The sequence below is a fragment of the Amblyomma mixtum genome, chromosome 2 (assembly GCF_055824585.1).
Source record: "Amblyomma mixtum isolate Tamu chromosome 2, ASM5582458v1, whole genome shotgun sequence".
Taxonomy (NCBI): domain Eukaryota; kingdom Metazoa; phylum Arthropoda; class Arachnida; order Ixodida; family Ixodidae; genus Amblyomma; species Amblyomma mixtum.
The window spans coordinates 134296962-134318125 of record NC_143013.1 but is presented as its reverse complement, the minus strand read 5'-3'; the positions used below and the strand labels follow the sequence as shown (position 1 = coordinate 134318125).

Here is a 21164-nt window from a genome sequence, read left to right as displayed (position 1 = left end):
GGGTCTCTGATATCCTACCCTCTGCAGACGAAAAATATCTTGTACCATGGTGCTATTTGGGCAAACCTGCCCGTACGCCGTCAATTTCATCATCTACATCATAGAGTGAAGAGGCACAAATATCTCCAAAAAGTAATCCTTTATTAACGCCTTGCACTAGGCAAGAATCAGAATAATATTAGCTTCACGATAGCAAGACCCACTACACCTACCTCCCCGTTGCTTTATGTTGCCTCTTTCTTTCGTCTTTCTTCTTTTACTTATTCTCTTTATCTACTTTCGGTGCAACCACTGCCTTTCTTCTTCCACTCCCACCTTCCTCCCTTCCTTGCATCGTGATATGAGATGATTACTGCGCTATTTCCTTTATTCAAAAACCAATTTTCCATTTTTTTTTCAACTACTGCTGTTGTTTTCCAGTGACACTTCGTTTCCGCACTCTTCTCCCCCCCCCCCCCTCCATCTTCTGTGTTTGCCTTCTTCCCCCTTCTTGCATTCTTACACGCGAAACATGCTTTCCTGCATCATTCTTTCCCTCTCCTCTTCTGTTTTACAGCGGAAGCTCTACTCCTCCCTTACAAAACTGAAGGTCATGTGGCTATGAAATTTGACCTTCAAACTAGGAGGACCGTAGGCTTGGCTCTGACGTCATGCCACGTGACTCGTCACAGCTGCGCGCGTTGAGCCGACAGAGCTCGCTCGCCTCGCAACTATCGAATCACGTGACTCGCTGCGCCTCGCCACAGCTGCGTATGCGGAGCCGAAAGCACTCTCGCAACTGTCGGAAATCGCTTGACGCGCCATTCCCTCTATAAAAGGGTGTGGCGTGTGCTTAACTTAGCACAAAGCCATGAATTGCGTTAACACGTTATGGCGGGCTAGTTGGTTAAGCATCTTGAATGAACCGCGCGAACAAAGACGAGCACAAAAGACAGCGCTGTATCGTCCGTTTCCTTGTCTGTTGTGCTCGTCTTCGTTCGCGCTGTTCATTCAAGACCAAGCCATGGTTGAGCAACGCGCCGGAACCAGTGCTTCGACGATGTATCTTCGCCTTTAAGCCCAATCTGATGATCTCTATGATATGGAAAGGCTTCAGATTGGAAAACCATGCTTAACAGAGCTGTCGCTCGTCTTACTCTCTTAAGCCGGACTGAACCGGGGCTAATTTTTTTTTATCTTACTCGTACCGGTTCTGCTGCGCTTCTTTCTCTCACATTTTTCAGGTTAATCTGCCTTCCACTTTCCCGCGCGACCTCTAGCTGCCCCCCATGCCTGGACAACCACTTTTGCAAGTTTGCTTTTGACATCTTACGACCCTCTCCGCTCCACGCCATCACCTCCTCACCACTGCTTCCTCCTGAGAGTGAGGAGGAAGCCAATGATGACCCGCACTTGCCCAGGCGAACAGAAGTACTCCTGTCAAAGTTTTGGGGGCAGCGGACTGAGGCCCTTTCTCCAGCCCCGTTCATTTTGTTTTGTGCTCCCAAAAATCGCACCTTCCTGCCTTCTCTGTAGGGTGGATGCTCATTACTTGTTAATCTCGTTTCAAAAATCCCAACTTTGCACCTTTTTCAGGATTGAAAAAAAGTGCAAATGGAGTCTCCAGAAGAAAAAAGCGGTTGAAACTGTCTTGTTTTTTTTTATTACCGAAAAATTTCTCTAATAAGCGTATGCTTTCAGATGTTGGAACACATAATATGTAAAGCGGTCATGAAACAACTCATGTCCGGCATGAATTTAGATCTGGCTTGTTCTATTCAGCTGATTGATCAAATACGCCATTCATTTCTCGACTTAGAAAAGCTTTCTAATCTGCTACTACGTAAGTTATCATCTCTTGTCCTTAATTCGCCTTTGCGTTACAGCCTTAATTCCTCTCTTCAGGGCCGTATGCACTGTACTGCAGCGTCTGTTGCGTAATGACTGCCACTCCGATTATGCCTCTATGTTCTCTGGTGAGCGGAATGGACCGATTATACAACCCCTCCTTTTCCTGGTCTGTAATAAAGATATTCTTTTTGATATTCGCAGAAAAGGACAGCGCAATGCTGATGGTTTTGCGATTTATAGTGTCAATGAAAATACCTCTACAATGCTCTACGAAGCTTCATACGACTTGGAGTCCATTGAAGGTTAGTTTTCGAAATGTCAAATGCATCTGGGTAATGCAAAATGTCAACCTGTCGCATTCGCTCAACATAGTAGCCGAATTTCTACCATGGACTCATTAAATAGCATTCATCTCCAAAAACGACTGAATTGCGGTTTACTCCTGTTCTTTTATATCGCTCTCTTCTTTCTTTCTCCCCTTCCTCTCCTTTCCCTGTCATTTTATTTTCGCTAGCCGCAGCTGAAGTGCTTCAGGCTTCTACGGCTTATGCCGCGGCTAGCAACATCTTTCCCTTCCGTTTTTATTTTATTGGGAATATAACCACTAAAAATGTACTCTTCATATAACCTTACGTAAATGAGAGAGAAGCCAACAGCCACAGAAACCAAAGAGCACAGGGGATTTTTTTTTTAATTAATTTTTTTTTTTTTTGTGGTGTTGATCATGTAAGAATATTACTGAATATGTTGTCGCTTAAAGCTAATTGATTAGAAAAGCAGAAGAAAAAACAACCACATGCCGCCGGTGGGATCCGAACCCACGACCTCCGAATTACGCGTCCGGTGCTCTACCTTTGAGCTACGGCGACGGCTGTCAAACCTTCTGCTTTCGGGGGTATTTATGTTTACAAATAACCTAACCTTGAGAGTGTTCATTAGCGCCACCCACGTTCTGCTTTTCTAATCAATTAGCTTTAAGCGACAACATATTCAGTAATATTCTTACATGATCAACACCACAAAAAAAATAAATTAATTAAAAAAAATCCCCTGTGCTCTTTGGTTTCTGTGGCTGTTGGCTTCTCTCATATTTATAACGAGCCCCTCATTCCCCTTCCCTTGTTTGTTTAATTACGTAAATGAGGAAAACTGACCATATAACATCTAAAACTTGGCGAATACTCAGCTCCTTAATACAACAAAGCAAAAGCTAGGGCAAAATATATTGTATTTTGCGCACACGAGGTAAATACTGACGCTGGCACAGGAAAGCAGTACGAGAGCAGCAGAAAACCCAGGAATGTCGGTATCAGTAGCGACAAAAAGTTTGGCAGACTGGGCAGGGTGCGTCGCACAAGGGGGACGTCACACAGCGGAGAAAAGGCAATATCCGCTCGGGCAGTCAATAACGGCAGGATGAGTCGAAAGGAAGTCGCGTACCGGGATGATGTCGCGTGAGCAGTGAGACAGTACAATAAACTTGATGGTGTACAAAACATCTTGGATAAGCACACATCCGGCTGAGGGACGAATGCGCTGTGAGGAGGCGGTCAGGAGCGAAAAGTCAGAAAGCACTTTGCGGAGTCAACGGCAGAGAGACTCACTGATGACGGATACAGCAGCGCCCCCCTCGACGAGAGCGAGAACTGCAGCGCCTTCCACGAACACTACGATTACATAGCGGGACGACACGGAGGACTTGACGCGTTCGCAAACGGTAGCAAAACCTACTTTAACGAAAATTCTAAAAAAACAAGCAAAACGTTTTAGGGATGACTATGAAATGTTTTTAGGTGAGTAAAAAATCACGCTTTCATGCAGAACAACTTGAAGAAACGGCTGAACATTAGATACTTTCCTGTGAAGGGCTTTACTCTACGGTTGGAAGCACCGGAGCAGCAGAAGTAACCAAAGGAAAGGTTACTTGAATGGTGGCTAAGACCATCCATCCATCCGTCCGTCCGTCCGTCCTTCCGTCCGTCCGTCCGTCCATTCTCGTCGTCCTCCGTCGCGCCAACCCGAACGTCCGCCGCGCCAACCCGAATGACCGAGAAAAAGAAATTTATATTCCTAATGTCACGGAAAAATTTTACGCCAACAGTCCAAAACTGTCGAGGAATTCTCGTAAGGAGCATCCACTATCGATTACCGCCACCTGAATGACATGGAACGACGTTTACCCTCTCCTGCGTGTTAACGCTCTGGATTGCCTCCAGGGAGCGGAACTCTTCTCTTCTCTCGATTTCTCTCTTCTGTCATTTATGCACCTATCACATGTGAAGGTGATTAGATTAACATTAACGAAAACTGGCAGTCTTTTGCACTTTGGCGTGAAACATGTTACATGAAAATTAATTTCAATAAGACCACATTTACCCATATAACTAACAAACGAAATATAATTTCTTTTCAGTGCAATATTGCAGGCTACGATTTGGTTAATGTTAGTACGTTCAAGTATATGTGGGTGTCAACTTCTCACAACCTAAGTTAGCACAATCATGTCGAAAATGTGTGTGCGGTGGCACATAGAAAACTGTGTTTTCTAAGAGGAATGTTGGGGAGAGCAACGAAAGATGTCAAACATTTAGCATACAAATCTCACACAAGGCCTTCCCTAGAATATGCACCTGTAGCATGGTCTCTTCACCATAAGATTCTTTCAACTTAAAAAGAAAAGGCTCAAGGACGTGCGGCGTGATTTATTTGTTCAAAATATAGGAAAACAGATTCGGTAACGGAGATGTCAAACTCATGCAGTCTAGAAACATTAGAAAGAAGACGTAAAATGCAGAGATTAAAAATACTTTACCAAATCATTCACGGTAAAATTAACATCAATAAAGAAATATATCTGCAGCCTCCTGGAAGACTGAGCTCCCGCCTTAATCATCACAAAGCGATTCGGCCATACTTGACCCGAACTGACGTCTTTCGCTGCTCATTCTTTCCCGATGCTATTGAGCGCTGGAATAAACTGACCGCTCATGTTGCTGAGTCTACAGGTGCAGTGGCATTCCTGAATGCACTTGGGGATTCCGTCTAGGTATGGGATTCCTGTAGATGTGCGCGTAACTCACTGTCAAATATTTCTTTTTGTGTAGCAGGTGGCTCTAGAGTGGTGTGAATTGTGTTGCGTTTTTATGCTTTCTTGTATTGTATGCTGGAAGAGGCTTGTTCATTCTCGTGTATATATGCATTTTTTCTTCATTTTCCTTCTCTGTAATGACCCTCAAATAAGGGTTGACAGTATTCTTAAATAAATAAATAAATATGCGCTCTGGGTACTGGCAGGTCCCCATGGCAGCCGAAGACCACCAAAAAAAACACATTTTCGACCCCTGACAGCCTGTATGAAGTTAACGTCATGCCTTTTGGCCTCTGTAATGCTCTGGCTACTTACGAGCGTATGGTGGACTCTACTTTGCGCGGCGTGAAGCGGAAGTCGTGCCTTTGATATCTGCTAGATGCCGATGACTTTTCGACTGACTTCGAAACTCCTCTGTCCCGGCTCAAACACATCTTGACCTGCCTTACGGACGCCGGACTGCAGCTCAAATTGCAAAAGTGTCCCTTGGCTGCTCGCGAATAAACCATTGTAGGCCACGTTGTGTCAAAGGAGGGTATCAGTCCCGACATCGCTACACTTTGTGCTGTGACTGCTTTTCCCAAACCTACTTTAAGGAACTGCGGAGCTTCCTAGGCTTCTGTTCTTATTTTCGGTGTTTTATCCGGAACTCTGCTGCGACTGTTGCCCATTTAACTCATTCCTTGGCAGCAATGTGGATTCCTCTACTTGGTTTCCCGCATGCGACGATGCCTACAATATTTTGCGCGCTCTCGTCTCAGCGCCACCCATCCTGCTCCGCTTCCACCCGCAAGCCCCAGCCGAGGTACAAACGGACGCCAGTGGCATTGGACTCGGTGTTGTGCTCGATCAGCGGAAATCTGGCTGCGACTAATATGTAGTTGCTTACGCAAGCTGCACCCTGACTAAAGCCGAGTCCAGTTACTCCGTCACGGAAAAAGTGTGCTTGGCCATCGTTTGGGCACTCAGCAAGTTTCGCCCTTAACTCTATGGCGTCCTTTTGACGTGGTCATGGACCATCATGCACTTTGACGACTTTCTTCGTTAAAAGATCCCTCCGGTCGCCTGGCTCGATGGGCTCTCCGCCTCGAAGTATATACCATACGCGTCGTCTACCGGTCGGGCCGCAAGCATTAGGACGCCAATGCCTTGTCCTCCCCGCTACCTGCCGAGATTGAGAGCCTCTCCGTCCTCGAAGTCACTGCGCCTTTGCTCACCATCAGCGGCATCCCTTCAGAGCAGCGTAAAGATCACTAGATTGCCTCTCTTCTTACCTTTCTATCCGCCCCATCTACGGTTCAGGCATCCCGCGCCCTTCGCCGCCCAGCCTTGCATTTTGCCATTCGCGATAACCTCTTTTATCGGCGTACGCTTAATTACTCATTTTTCCATCTAATTGGACACAAATCTGACTTTTTTCCGACCATTCTCTGATAATTTTCACTATGCCATGACGACTTCCGGTGGATGTGACGTCACACCGTTCTCGTTGCTATATCGACGTCCGCGCTATTCCGACGCAATTTCGATATTTCTGCCTATAATTAATTAACCAATTAATCTACAGTCATAAAACTTGGCTTCTGGTTTCATTTTTTCCTCCTCTATCTGAAGCAACCATTCGTTCTCTTCTGTTTTAGCTCCCGAGTTGAACGCGTGTGACACGCTTTGTTGACGGACGACATTATGAGCCATTAAAGGCTTTCGCCTTAATACATGGCAATTTGCCATGTATGTGTGTGTGCGCGCACACACACATACATTCAATTTAATTTTCAATTCAATGTTTATTTTCCAGAAAGTGCCTGGAGGGTCTTCTTGGCTAAAAGCCGCTCATGCAGCTTTACTAAGGCCAAGAAGACCGTTACATAGCAGTATCAGTAACATCATATAATATTTAAAACAGACATGTTACCTCTAATTTGCAACAATAATTAATGATTTTATACAAGATCCTTAGCACTGAAATTATAGCAGGTAAACAACAAAAGTGAAACAACATATGTCAGAAAACACATTTCAAGAAACGTGGCAACAGCATTGTAGAATCAATTAGTAAAAAAAAAGTACAAGAACAGAAAGAAAGAAAGAAAACATAAAACATAATAAAGTGTAACAAAACAAAAGTATGACCGGAACATGGCAATTACAAAAAACAGATCTCAAACCTCTTCTACTTAATCCTAGAGTGTGTGTATTTTTGTTTAGTATAAATGGGAGGTTATGTGACAGGGTTTGAAATTTATAAAATGTTTTCGCAACCTTGGGATTTCCCACAAATCTTTATTTCTTGTGCGTACGTTAGCGTCATGGCGTTGCAGAGATGCTAATGACATGACACACAATGCACACATGCCACATACATGGCACACATACATGGCACACACATTGTGTGTGCGCGCGCACGCACACACGCACACACACACACACACAAACACACACACACGCACACATATAGGGTGTTTCACCTAATACAACACAATTAAAAAAACGGTTTTTGATTTAGAAGAACTCTTTTTTCGGCATATCATTGTCAGTGCTATAGTAGATCAAAATACAGCTAAGGCGTGCTAAGTAGCAGGCTTGTTAACTAACATTTAATAGTTAACTTTATAACCCTTACGGGTAGGCTCCCTAACTACTCAGAGGTATGTAGCCCACCATAAGCAATATGCATATGAGTTTTTATAATTTCGAAAACGCGGTTAACCTCGGCGCTATGGCCCAACAAATTGTGGCACCATAGAGCCAAAATACATGTGCTTTCGCGAAGCTTGCAGGCAAAAGAACCTCTCTAACGCGTGTAACTTCTTCGCGTGTAACTTCTTCGCGAAGAGTTACGCGTGTAACTCTTCGAAATAGTCCAAATTTCTGGGGGCCACAGCGCCGAGGGTAACCGCATTTTCGAAATTCTAAAAACTCATATGGATATCTCTTACCGTGGGCTACACACCTCTCAGTAATTAAGAAGCCGAACAGTAATAGTTAAAAAATTAACTATTCAAACCAGCCTGCTAGTTAGCACGCAGACAATGCTATGCCGAAAAAAGCGTTCTTCTAACTCAAAAGCGGAGGCCTTCTCTCTCTCTTTTTTCACTCCCACCTTCCTCCCTTCCCTTACGGCGCGGTTCAAGTGTCCGCCTAGATACGCGAGACAGACACTGCGCCATTTCCTATTTTCAAAAACCAACTTACCAATTTTATCTCAAAAACCCTATATGTATTTTTTTAATTTTCTAAAGTCTTAGGTGAAACACCCTATAGATATACGCATACGCACCAAGGAAGATTGCCACATGTCGGAGGACTAGAAAGACAAACGACCTTTTTTTCCGAAAATGTGGGGCTGACTGCTTGCGTACTAAAATTGCGCGAGCTGGTTGAGACCTTTACTTTCGTGTAGCCCAGTATTAAGGCCACCGCGCTCTCGCAATCACGCTGTAGTTCGTAATAATCCAAGAGAATAATCTATTCAACAGCTACAATATACACGCATCAATCAAGAAGTTCAACGTGAAGATCAACTTCAAAAAGATTAGTGACAGCGATGACATGGCCAACGACACCAACCGACGGAAGGAGCTTGGATTTTAAACGGGCACCATGGGTGGATGCCTTGTGTAGACAGCTCTGCTCACGCCGGGAGCACTCAGTCCTTGACAAGATAGAATCGACGCACTCGTTGAAATCCCGTCACATTCAGTATATCCATGAAGCTTCCTGCGTAGAGATCGTACGGTCACAAGTTTCACAGTAGAGATAGGTTTTGTTATCGGCGCATCGAGATAAAATATTATTAGTGGGAAGCTGTTCTGCGCGTCCATCGCCAACTAATATCCGGAGAGAACGTCACAGCCACTGACGCAGCGATCTGTGAGAGCACTGCGCAGCGCAGAAGGGTGTGGCACACGCGTCCTGTTAGCCCGGCCGGCCGCCGGATGACGACGCGATGGCCCCGCCGCGGTAGTCGTGGCAGGCCTCGAAGACGCCTTCGCTTCGCCGCTTGATGCCCACCACAGTTCCTGGCCACGCAGACAGCGCCAGCTTGTGGCCGCGCCACACGAGACCGGCCAGCACATCCTGTTTCGAACAGAGAAGAGCGTATCACAGTGGGAAGATCACGTCCTGTTGAAAGTGAGAAGAACGTAATGTCATGCCGAGGAAACAAGTTATTTTAGCATGTTGCATCATTTCTAGGGCGATCTTTGTAAAATATGACGCCGCGCTTTGGAATATATTTCTTTACTACTGTATATGTCTTCATTTTATCTTACTTATATTTACTACTTTTATTCGATGCAAAAGGCCTCTCCTGATTCCAAACAGAGAACAGCGTATCACAGTGGGAAGATCACGTCCTCTTGAAAGTGAGAAGAACGTAATGTCATGCCGAGGAAACAAATTATTTTAGCATGTTGCATCATTTCTAGGGCGATCTTTGGAAAATATGACGCCGCACTTTGGGATATCTTTCTTTACTACTGTATATGTCTTTATTATATCTTACTTATATTTACTACTTTTATTCGATGCAAAAAGCCTCTCCTGCTTCCAATTATGCCCATTTCCCCTTCTAGATTTAAGCTTAGCTCGCTCTTGTCTCTGACGTACCCTGTTCCCATCCTGTCTGTTAACGTTGCACCTATCGTTTTCCCTTCCATAGCTCGCTGTGTTGACACCAATATCACTGACACCCTCTTCGTTATTCACCTTTTTTCTGCCCGTTACGTGAACATAGGTAAGATACAAATACGCACAGGTATAGACAAAAGTTTGCAGGATGCGGGTTTTAGGGGATGTGTGCGTGTGCGTGTGTGTGTGTGTGTGTGTGGGGGGGGGGGGTTATGAGGCAAAGAACACCAGTGAGAAGCGTACAAGCCCAAGGGGATATGCATGCTCCATCGTCTGGAAGTGAAGCAACGCAAAAATATTTTTTCCCGTGCATCGGCAACTTGCATTTTTTTCTCTGTTAGTGTACGTTTCCCTTGAGAAACACTGGCAAGTTGCGTCTCTTGACCTGTAAAATTCACTTCACGCTGTTATTATTTTCCTTTTCGTAACTATTAATAATGATTGAATGGAAAGTTGAAATGAAATACGATGAAATACTGGATGAAATACGAAATTCCCAACCTTGTCAGTGTTATTCTCGTGCCACACGACGTTATCGGGGTAGAGCTGGTTGTGCAGGCGGCCCGCGTCGATGGCCTGTTTCATGGTGTGGCGCATCCACAGGCTTCGAACTATGACCTGCGAAGCAGGGGAGGCGAGAATGTTCTCGGCATGCGTATTTACCTGGCTCCGTCGTGAAATGTGTTTCCCAACTGCTTTCATGAACTCAACCATCGAAGCGACAGCTGCAGAGAGGACTTTCTGTGGGACAGACGGGGAAAATCGACCACCGTCTCAAAAATGCCTCATAATGAGTTCTCACGGCGCTTCCATCGTAAAGAACTGATAAAAAAGTACTCGATTTTAACACACTACAGCGACAAAGGAGAAAAACCAGCCAAAATAGACGCACACACAAGGAGAGAACAGCACAGGACAGAGGCTGGACTAACAACTGAATTCCTCATTAGGCACAGACCGCGCCAAGGCAATGCGGACACTCAAACATGGTCATTCGAATAATCAAATTCTTTTGTCAGCGCTGTCGATGGTGAACTGACGCAAGCGTCACCATGTTTGGCAATTTGAAAGGCCTCAAAGATCCTGTGGTCTTGTTCTCTCCTTGTGTGCGCATCTTTTTTGGCTGCTTATTCTCCTTTGACATGCCATACCAACAGGCCCACCATTCTGCCCTGATCCATTACAGCGACGAGCCAGAGGACAGCGACGAGACAGCTTTTTCAGTCACTGAACTCTAATTAGACAGTTACGTTTCCTTCATGAGTCTTAGCAAGAAGACTAGCTTACTTTTGGCCTGTACTACAGACGCGGACACCGTCAGTAAAGCTCGCCCCCTGTGTAGATGTCCGATGGTTCGACGCCGTACCTGGGCCAAGGCGGAGACGATCAGCTGTCCGCCGGTCGCACAGGCGGCGAGCACAACGTCCCCTGCGGCGTCAGCCACTATGGCGGGAGCGAAGGACGAGGCGGGCCGGAATCCGGCGCGGATGAAGTTGTTCTCCGAAGGCGGCACGGTGCGGTCGCTCTCCCTGCTCGGCGTCGAAAACGCATTCATGTGGTTGTTGCACCACACTCCCGTTGCCTCCGATCGGAGCCGGGCTCCGAATCTGCGTGTTCACCCAAGTGCGGTCTTTGAAACAAAGGCTCGACTACCACCTCCAGCACAGCCAAGCAGATCACAGGACAGGGAGCTGCTTAGGCATTCTTTTATAAAGGTGCGTCGCGCCAGCCCCCTTACTTCGTTAAAAATTTCTTAATGGTGCACTGAAGAGGAATCTGGACTCATCTTTTTGCCGCGGGAACTCGATCTACACGTTCCGAGCGTTCTTAGAAACATCTAGTTGTAGGTACGAATTGCGCACAAAAGACACACACACGAAAACACACGAGAGAGACTGAAAGAGCGCAAACTATCAACTGGTGTTTATTAGATTCAGTGCCGCTTTATAGGCAGTGTGCACACGTGCCTACAAAGAGGGGAAGGAGAGGATAAGGAGGCAAATCAAACCCTGCGCGACAAACCATCAGAAACGCTCCAAAAAATTCCTTTCCGCGTTGTACAGTGAAACGGATGTGTCACTCACACAGTTATCACCTCTTGCCTTGATATGATATGCCTCTAGAAGTTCACGGGAAACTTTGTCCTTGCTCTTGCCCAGAATTCTGATACTTTTAGCAGTGGCTCACAACCGTTGCATGCAATGCAATGAGCAGGCAAATTAGCTCCTTCTTTGTTCCTAATTGAACGCTGATGCTCCCCTGCGCGTTCATTCACGCAGCGTCCTGTCTGCCCCACATACACGCGACCACACTTGAGCGGAATGAGATACACAACGCCCGTGGCGCATTTCACAAATTGTGCCGCATGCTTTATCTCGCATGCTCTTCGTTGAGCGCCTTCCGCGCTGATCCTTGGGCACAACTCGTACCTACAACAGTATGCACCAACTCGCCCAACAAGAAGTTCTTCTTAAACATCTAGTTATTGCCCATAAGTGTATTCCCAGCATTCCCATACAAAAATATCGCAGTCACACTAAAACAATACTCGTACACCGTCGCGCTGATTGCAACGAAATTAAAAATGGACTAGGTTCTTTCCTGGAAACTTTAGACGAATTCGACTCACGATCGGCGAACTCAAACTGGATCTTATTCAAGAACAAAATTTTAGATATCATCAGCCTCTTCATGCCCACTCATGTAATATCTTATCATGTGCGTGCTCCATGGTATAATGTACATCTCAAACTTTTCTTTCGATCAACTAAATAATCACACGCTAAACATCACTGGTCTCGTTACAGCTCTGCAGCTGCCACTTACATTTCCGCGACCAAGAACGGTGAAACAAATAACTTGAATAAAACACTACCGGGTAGGTTGCTAAATAACTCGAGAAAAGTTTTGAGCGCCATTAGCCCCCCTGAAAGGTCTTGGATAGTACTAACAAATTTAAAAGACAAACCTGTATCTGATAGTGGTTGTGCAATGCCAGAACTGGCTCATAACAGCTACCTTCCAATGCATCTTAACAACCTTAAGGCATCCTCCACTTTTGGTGTTGACTGGATTACTGCATAATTCCTAAAAAGTAGTAAAATATTTTCATCCCTTAACTTTTTTTTTCAAATTCTTCAAATCAAATCGTTTATTTCATATTTACAGTACATGGTTATGGGGTATATACGTCAGGAGGCCCAAAAGTCGAGACTGCAAATAGGGCCTCCTATGGCTACATGAACAGAATACATAAACCGGCGCATGCACAACAATCCGAGGTAAAAAGGAAAAAAGGAAGGCAAATAAAGAGACAAAAAGGAAAGAAGTGTACAGCAAATGAATGTTACATAGTGATTGCAAACACAACAACGTCATTAAACATCTAAGGATTCAAACAAGTGGTGTTTTAACATTTTTTTGAATTTGTACAAGGACATTGGGGATTTCAGTGAAGGGAGCAAATTATTCCAAGTGGAGATGGCAAAGAACGATATAGTTTGCTTTCCATAATTATTCCGTACTTTTGGCAACAATGAATTGTTCGACAAAGCGAAACGCGTGACGTTGTTATTAGTAATTATATTTTCAGGGACAGAATTACTTATTCAGGCACATATATACTTATTGATGACTTTGAAAAGAAAAACCAGGACCTGAAATTTGTGTAGATGTTCAAGGGGCAGGACATGTAATGAATGGAACAAAGGTGCAGACGGCTGGGTAAAAGAGAAAGTGATGATTCTAAGTGCTTGTTTTTGCATAGAAATGAGTATAGAAAGATAAATTCTGTATGTGCTACACCATGAAGTGATACAGTAATTAATATGGGAGTATATGAATGCGTAATAGATTGAAAGCAACGTTTGTAAGCTAAAGAACGGCCTTGTTCTGATAAGAGCCCTTATTCCGAAACGAATTTTGTTAACAACGCAGGCAACATGATGATTAAACTTTAGGTTCAAGTCAACAATCACACCTAGAAATATAGCAGAATGTGTTTGCGGTATGGAAACATTATTGATAGATATTGATAAATGTGGAGTAATTTTTCTTTGAGGGGCGTGAAATACCACAAAACTGGTTTTAGACGGATTAATTTCAATACAGTTCGCGTGACTAGTTCTCTAAGGATAGCAGCAACGAGTCAAGATTTGTGGTTAATTCAGAAGAAGTGTTACCAGTTGCCATGATGGTTGTGTCGTCAGCGTACAAGAGGCATTGGGTTGTATTTAAGTAAGCCTGAAGGTCATTAATATAGGTTAGAAAAAGTAGGGGACCTAGAATTGAACCTTGGGGCACTCCTTTATTAATTAGTGTATGAGATGACAATATACCTTCAATGCATACGCTATGGTACCTGTCGGATATATAACTTTTGATCAGGGTCAACACCGGGCCTGTAATACCATAGCTTTCGAGTTTAGAAAAAAGAATGAAATGATTAATATTATCGAAGGCTTTGGTATAGTCTATGAAGACAGCGCCGGCTATCATACCACTGTCAAGTTGTGTTTTGATCCAGTCAGAAAAATATAATAGGGCACTTTCCGTTGAATGACCACGTCTAAAACCGAATTGAAAAGGAGATAAGATGTTAAATATGGCGTAATAGGAATGTATTTGTATTTCTAGTAACTTTTCGACAACCTTGCTTAAGAACCTTGCTTAAGACAACCTTAACTAAGATATTTCAGCAGCAATTGGGCAACGATGTACTACCGGCCGATTGGAAGATAGATAATGAGGTTCCTGCGAATAAATCTGGTAATAAACACTCGCCTTGAATCTAAGTCGTTTTTTCATCCCTCTTAGCAATGTTTTAGGAAGTGTTATTCATGAGATGCACAGTTAACCAATTCGCTCACAAACTTCACGCAATTTTAGACCGTCGCTCGATGGCGATTGCATTTTTCTATATTTCGCGAAAGCATTTGATAAGGTTTTCCATCATCCTTTGTTACCAAAACTGCGCATGGTAGGATTAGCCACTAACATTCTAAAATCGCTTGAAGCTTTCCTTATTCATCGTGAGTAATCTATTGCATTCAACAACGCTAACTTCAGCGTTCACTTAGTGCTTTCCGGCGTTCCCCAAGGCTGGTCTTTAGGCCCCTGCTATTTAATGTTAATAATAAGAATCTTTATTTTTCCATCGTCTTGTTTGTTTCAGAGAGATCACACAACATTACAGACTCTATAGAACTAAGTGCTCCCCGGCAGATAAATCACTGACAACGAGTCAGGTCACATCTTGGCGCCATCTCCAAAATCATAGATTTCCGAATCCGGTTATGTGTAGTCTTATGTGTAGTCATCCGGGACAATAATCAAATCCCTGCAAGCTATGTAACGACAAAAAGCGGATCTTAATCATATTCCTTTGAATGCCCTCTTGCCTCCCCTGGAGGGAAACAAAATAAAATCGCTTGACCAATGGGAGGCTCTCCTATTCAGCTCCGATCCGAAGACTCATACAAACGTCGTCCAACTGGCCGAAGAAGCCGCCACGAGCCAAGACATTCTGGTCGTTGTTTAGGCGAGGGGCCTAAAGCCTCTCAAACTGTTGGAAATAAAAGTTTTACAATCCAAAAATCCACCAGAAATGATAGAGAGGGCCGTGCATAAAAGCTGCAATACTGCTTCACCACAGCCCGTGGTCCCCTCTGAATGAACATTTAGACATTTTTTAATATTTATAAACGATTTAATCAGTAATTTTTCTTCTTCTCTACACCTTTTTCCTGATTACTGTGTTCTTTTACGGGAAATAACGAATTTTAATGAAAAGCACACAATTCAGTATGACCTTAAACCATTAATTCTATTGCATTGAAAACCTCAGATCAAAGCTATGAATTTGCAGGACTTCATAATTATTGGTTACTTGATCGTAAAGACGTAAAAAACTGGGAGGTTCATTAAGAAAAAATTAATTACATAGCAGATGATTTGAGTTAATTTTTATATCTCAGTATCTAAGGACCACAACACTATGTGCGAACGCGCAGGTGAACACAGGAGCCCAAGTGCAAAATTCACAAATACTCTATCATCTCTAAATTCAGCATTACTGCCATGAATTTTAGGCTCTGTGTAGTTAGGGCTAGCTTCTGCACAAATTTATCTTTTCTCGGATCTCCTGCATTTCTGGCAGCTTTACTTCGGTCTTGCGTTGATAAATATGTTGGAGAAGGGCGTTACTTCAAGTATGATAGCAATGCAATTAGATATGAAGGAAGATGTTAAAATTATTTGCCTTTTTATGCTGTGTATCATAATGCAACACCGTGAGTTGCAAATTTAACTTCATCTCATCAAAGTGTAAAACTTGCCATATGACGTTCAATGCTAAAAAGTGCAAGCTTCCTCGCATTTCTCGTGTTAGCATTGATTTTCCCCTATATACTTTCAACGGTGTGTTACTTGAACCAGTTACAGCATATAAGTACCTCGGAATTAATAATATGACTAACCTTAGCTGGTTTACACACATTCAGCATATTATTAACAAAGCTAATCGCATCCTGGGATATCTGAGATGCAACTTTCACGCTGTTCCAAGTGACATCAAGTTTCTGCTATGCATCACACTCGTACGCTAGCAACTAGAATATGCTTCACCAGCCTAGAACCCTGGTGTTAAGAGTTTGATTGACCTACTCAAAATGGTACAACACAAATCAGCGCGCTTTATCCTCAATGACTTTCAGCGTACGTCTACGGTAACTGCTATGTAAACTACCTGAGAAATAACTTCACTTGCATCACGACGCAAAATTGCGCGTCTGTCTTTTTCTCGAAATGTTTAATCATGTGTGCATTCGCTACGAGGTACTTCGTGCCTATTAATATATTTCACGCCACACAGATCACATACGTAAGGTAAGCACTTCTGCATGCAAAACTAAAACCTTCTTGGATGCTTTTATTCCTCGTACGTCATATGACTGCTACCACCTTCCTTCTTCAGTTGCCACAATTTCAGACCCTGAATTATTAAGGCGAAAGCCTTTAATGCCTCATCGTTGTAAGCAGCAGTTATCGACAGAAAATTTCACGCTTTTCAATTGGTCAAAACGGCGGTGACGTCAAAGTGCGCGAATTTCAAACGGGCCAATTGTACTTTGCCTAGTAACCATGCTACCAATTGAAGGGATCGTATAGTGATGCTCCAAGTAAGTGAGACTGAGCTTAGTTAGTTGCTTAATTACCCAATTGGCCTAATTAACTGTTCTAGTCAGGCCATATAAATAAATAAAAACGAGTAGGAAATTGGTCGAGCTCGGGAATCGAACCCCGGTCTTCGGCGTGCGAGGCGAGCATGCTAACCACTCCGCTATGCCAGCTCGATGGTTTGGCGTGAACAAAGGCGCGTCTAGTGAATACGGTGTCTTCGCTCACTCTCATCTTCCTCCCTTCCCTTCCGGAGAGGTTTAGGTGTCCACCGAGGTATGAGAGACAGATACATTTCCTTTCCTCAAAAACCAATTTACCGATGAGCGAGGCGTAGAACCGAATGGGCAATGGCGTTCTATGGACTCCCTGGCAGCGTTGCAAGATGCTGTCGCGTTCCACTCTTAGAGGCGAAGCTTAACATATTAACCACACATCAGTGGCCACACTTTAGGTAAAAAAAAGTGCCGCCCCCCCCCACCTGAATTTTGACGGGTGTCCACCGAGATATGTGAGACAGTAACTGAGTAATTTCCTTTCCTCAAATGCCGCCGCGGTGGCTCAGTGGCTATGGTGCTCGGCTGCTGACCCAAAAGACGCGGGTTCGATCCCGGCCATGGCGGCTAGAATTTCTTTGGAGGAGAAATTCTAGAGGCCCGTGTACTGTGCGATGTCAGTGCACGTTAAAGAACCCCAGGTGGTCGAAATTTCCGGAGCCCTTCACTACGGCGTCTCTCATAGCCTTAGTCGCTTTGGGACGTTAAACCCCACAAAACCAAAACCAATCCTTTCCTCAAATACACTTTTCATTTTCTTCATTACGGGCCATCTTTGTCTTTCACTCCCACTTCCTCGCTTCCTCTGCGGTGCGATTCAGGTGTCCACCGAGATGACACAGAATTACTGCACCATTTCCTTTCCTCAAAAAGCGTTGTGTTCAAAGGGCACGGCATCGCGCCGAACGGGTGGTGGCGTTCCGTGGACTCCCTGGCAGCGCTACAACACGCTGTCGCGTTCCACTCCTAAATGCGAAGCTTAAGCGTCATTAATTAGCAGTTAATTAGTATTCGGGCATTAATCAGTAATTAACCATTAATTAGTGATTTGTCGCACTTGGTAATTATTACTCAATTATATGTGACGCCACCAGTGTCACAGAAGCAGCGAAAGTGGTTCGGAAAACGCTTTCGCCTCTACGCACTTTAGACAGTCAAAGTGCCCCTGAATTTTTTTTGCTCTGTTCTTGCCGTTGCTAATCTGCAATTTACTGCGTTGATAACTTATTCTATTGTGTTTGTTTCGGTAATTTACCGTTCTTTGCTCTTGCTTTGTATCGTCAGTGTCATTATGCATTACCCACTTCCCACCGTAACGCTTTGTCCTAAGGGTAAAATAAATAGTGAATAAGGGGTTCTCGAGTTTTCCTCTATGTTCTTCATCCCATAGTAACGCTGAAAGCTTCTGGTAAACAAGCAGTGAAGCAAAGAAAGAAGCATAGCTGTTTTGCATGAACACATTTCAGTCAATTTTTGCTCACTCCAGCTATGAAAGCAGACGGCAGGTCTGCAATCCATGTGGTTGCATTGGACCTTTACGTACGCTTTCTAAGCACATCAATTGTGCAAGAGATGCTTAAGCCCTAACATGGGTTAAAGCTGGATACATGACAAGAGTAGCTGCACAGGAGATTTCTTCGCTAATGGAATACAACGGCGCAAGAAAACAAGGACACAATAGACACACAATTACACACAATAGACTGGACAGGCGCCAACTATCAACTCAGTGGGCAGCTGGAACGCGTTCTCTCTGTTGTGCGTTCGCGTCCTTGTTTCCTTGCGCCGTTGCATTCTATTAGCTATGTCTCCTTCGCAAACTTGCTCAAACCAAAGTCTTGCTAGACATTTCTGCCGCGGAAACCAGGTAGGCCTCATATCTTAATTGTCACGGAATTCTTCCGAGTTTTAGTGTTCTTAGATGGCAGTGCCATCTAGTGTGCTTGAGAAATAAGGAACCTACAAATATATGCGTGTGGGCTCTTTTCAGAATGTGGCCTCTTTTATCGTGGAATCTCCCTGCTACTTCTAATGAGAGCATACTGCGGATGGAGGAGTCTGCGGTACACCTACAGCTGCCAGTTTCCTACCCTGGGGACAGAGATAAATTTAGGTGGCTCGCCACAGCTGCCCTCGGGAAGGAAATGGTGCTTTGCGCTGAATGAATTTTTCAGGGAACCTCATTTTTGAAGATAACTTGTGTCTCAGTATGAGCAGACTACGCACACTTAATGTCAATTAGTTGATTAAAAGTGATAGTGCAAAAGTGTATCTGTCGGATTATGTGAGACTAAGAGCTGGTGGCACAAGATACCCATTATCGAAGAGTTCAGCACTCCACATGCTAAATGTGTGATAGTGATAAGATAAGCTATTGGGAGAGCTGGTGACGGTATTCCCTAACCAAAGCGCGACGAACAGGACGAACGAGAAAGGAACAGGCAGAGACACAACATAGCGTTGACTCAAAACTGAAATCCTTATTGGCTGACTAGCCGGAATATGTGCCCCACTGGTGGCCAGAAATGAAAAACGATGCACCCTATGTCATGCGTAAGAAACAAAAAGTATCAAAATATAACAGAGAGACAATTAAGGTAACATTTTTCTTTTTCTGAGAAAGCTTTTAGAGGGCGCTAATGCTTTCAAGCTTAGTGTGCTAATTCGCACTTTTTAGCAGCGGTGATGCCCCCACGCGGTTTTTTTCCGAAGGTTTCGACCGGTGATCAGCGTTCGCAGTGCAAGCAGCTACGCTTGCACTGCGACGCATGCGCCTACGCGAAAAGTGGAAAGCAATCGTTTGTGTAGTGTCCCCCAGTGCATAAATCGTGCAGTGTGAGATGAACTGAGCCCGCACAGTTCCTCTACGTACAAAAGGAAATTGAAAGCAATAAGGAGCTTGGAGCTGTGGATCGGGAAAAAAGTGACTGATTCGAATTCAGTGGTCATGCACAGTGAGCACGTATAGAAAGATTTCTTCTGGTGTTATCCCTGGGAGTTAGCCGCAGTAGCTGACTGGTTGACTGCTTACGGCACTCCTCGGTCCACAGTGTTAGGGCTTCAATTAAGGATCCGAACCTTGTGCGACCACGGTTGAAAGGCGGCACCGTGTCGTCGCCACAGATTACCGAGCATTGTCACCACATGGCGTCAAGAATGAAAAAGAAAAGCACAAGCCAGCTAGAGAGGTTGCAGATGTGTGGTTTGAGTGTTAGCAGTTGAAGATGTTTTGACCGTGAGGCTGATGAAGAATTTAGACGTAGCGGACCTCTGTGCATAGTAATGTGTTACAAAACGTTCTGTATAGTTTTTCCTCGTTATCGTGTTCACGAGTGTGGTAGATAGGGCGAGGTTAGAGCAGTAAATTAGTGCCAGACGTGGCTAATTAGTGTAAATTACGATATCCAGTCCACACCCGTCAGCAGGACTTAATTTCTTCTGAAAAAAAATTGTTCACTAGAATGTTCCCACCAGATACATACAGCCGAGAGCAGCAACATGTGCGATCGGCGCATAAAAATATATGCACGCTCAGGGGAAGTGTAACTTCGTAATATAATAAGTGTAGGAAATTCCATGCCATATCCAGCGATATTGAAAGATACTGTACTGTCTGCGCCTATAGTTAGTGCGCAAAACGCAAAATTTCGGTTTTTAGACATGTGCAGCCCTTGGATTGTATACCTGAAGCTATGGTACATGGAAGCCAATTAGCCTTTCATGTTAAAAAGTTGCAGCGCTAAGTAAGGCAACCGAGGACCGAAAAAGGCGCACGGAAGTTCTTAGTTCGTTCCCTGCCTTCTTTTGCGTTGTATGGTTTTAAGCGGTTAATGGATCACATAGCTAGCATTAAAAGGTGCCTCATCCCCTACGACGCGCCTCTGCGTTTCTTTAGCGAGCGTACAGAATCGCGTCGACAAACACAACAGGGCCAGGAGCTGCATGCTCCTGCATACGCGCGCGCTTCCGTGGCACATCCATAACCGCTCCGTTCTCCATGACGGCGACGCCGCCGCGCCACCTATAGACGCTGAAAAGTGCGAATACATCTATTAGCGCTGTCAGAAAAAAAGAATGTTACATTGATTGCGAATGTTTTTAACATGCCTGGTTTACTTCGATATTTTTTTGTTTCTTACGCATTCACGCATGACATGTGTTAATTGTTGTCTGTTTCTGACCACCATTTGGATACACATTCCGGCTGGTCAGTCAATAAAGATTTCAGTTGTGAGTCAGTGCTATGCTGCGTGCCTGCCCGTTTGCTTCTACATCCCGTTCGCCGCGCTGTAGCTATAGAGCATGTTATTGATATCCGCCAACTGAGAACACTGCTCAATGGTCTACGCTCACTTGCGTGTCTGCGTTCTGTTGAACATGCT

The 21164-nt window shown here is 44.3% G+C and overlaps 1 protein-coding gene across 1 annotated transcript; it reads right to left on the bottom strand.

The window, feature by feature from the left end:
• Positions 1-8836: 8836 nt before the first annotated feature.
• Positions 8837-21161, bottom strand: LOC149360970 (scoloptoxin SSD20-like). The gene is made up of 4 exons (XM_089567964.1): positions 21136-21161; positions 10917-11157; positions 10052-10168; positions 8837-8998 (listed from the first exon to the last, which is right to left on the bottom strand). Exons 1-4 carry the CDS (start codon positions 21159-21161, stop codon positions 8837-8839), a joined length of 546 nt encoding a protein of 181 aa, XP_089424090.1.
• Positions 21162-21164: the final 3 nt, after the last annotated feature.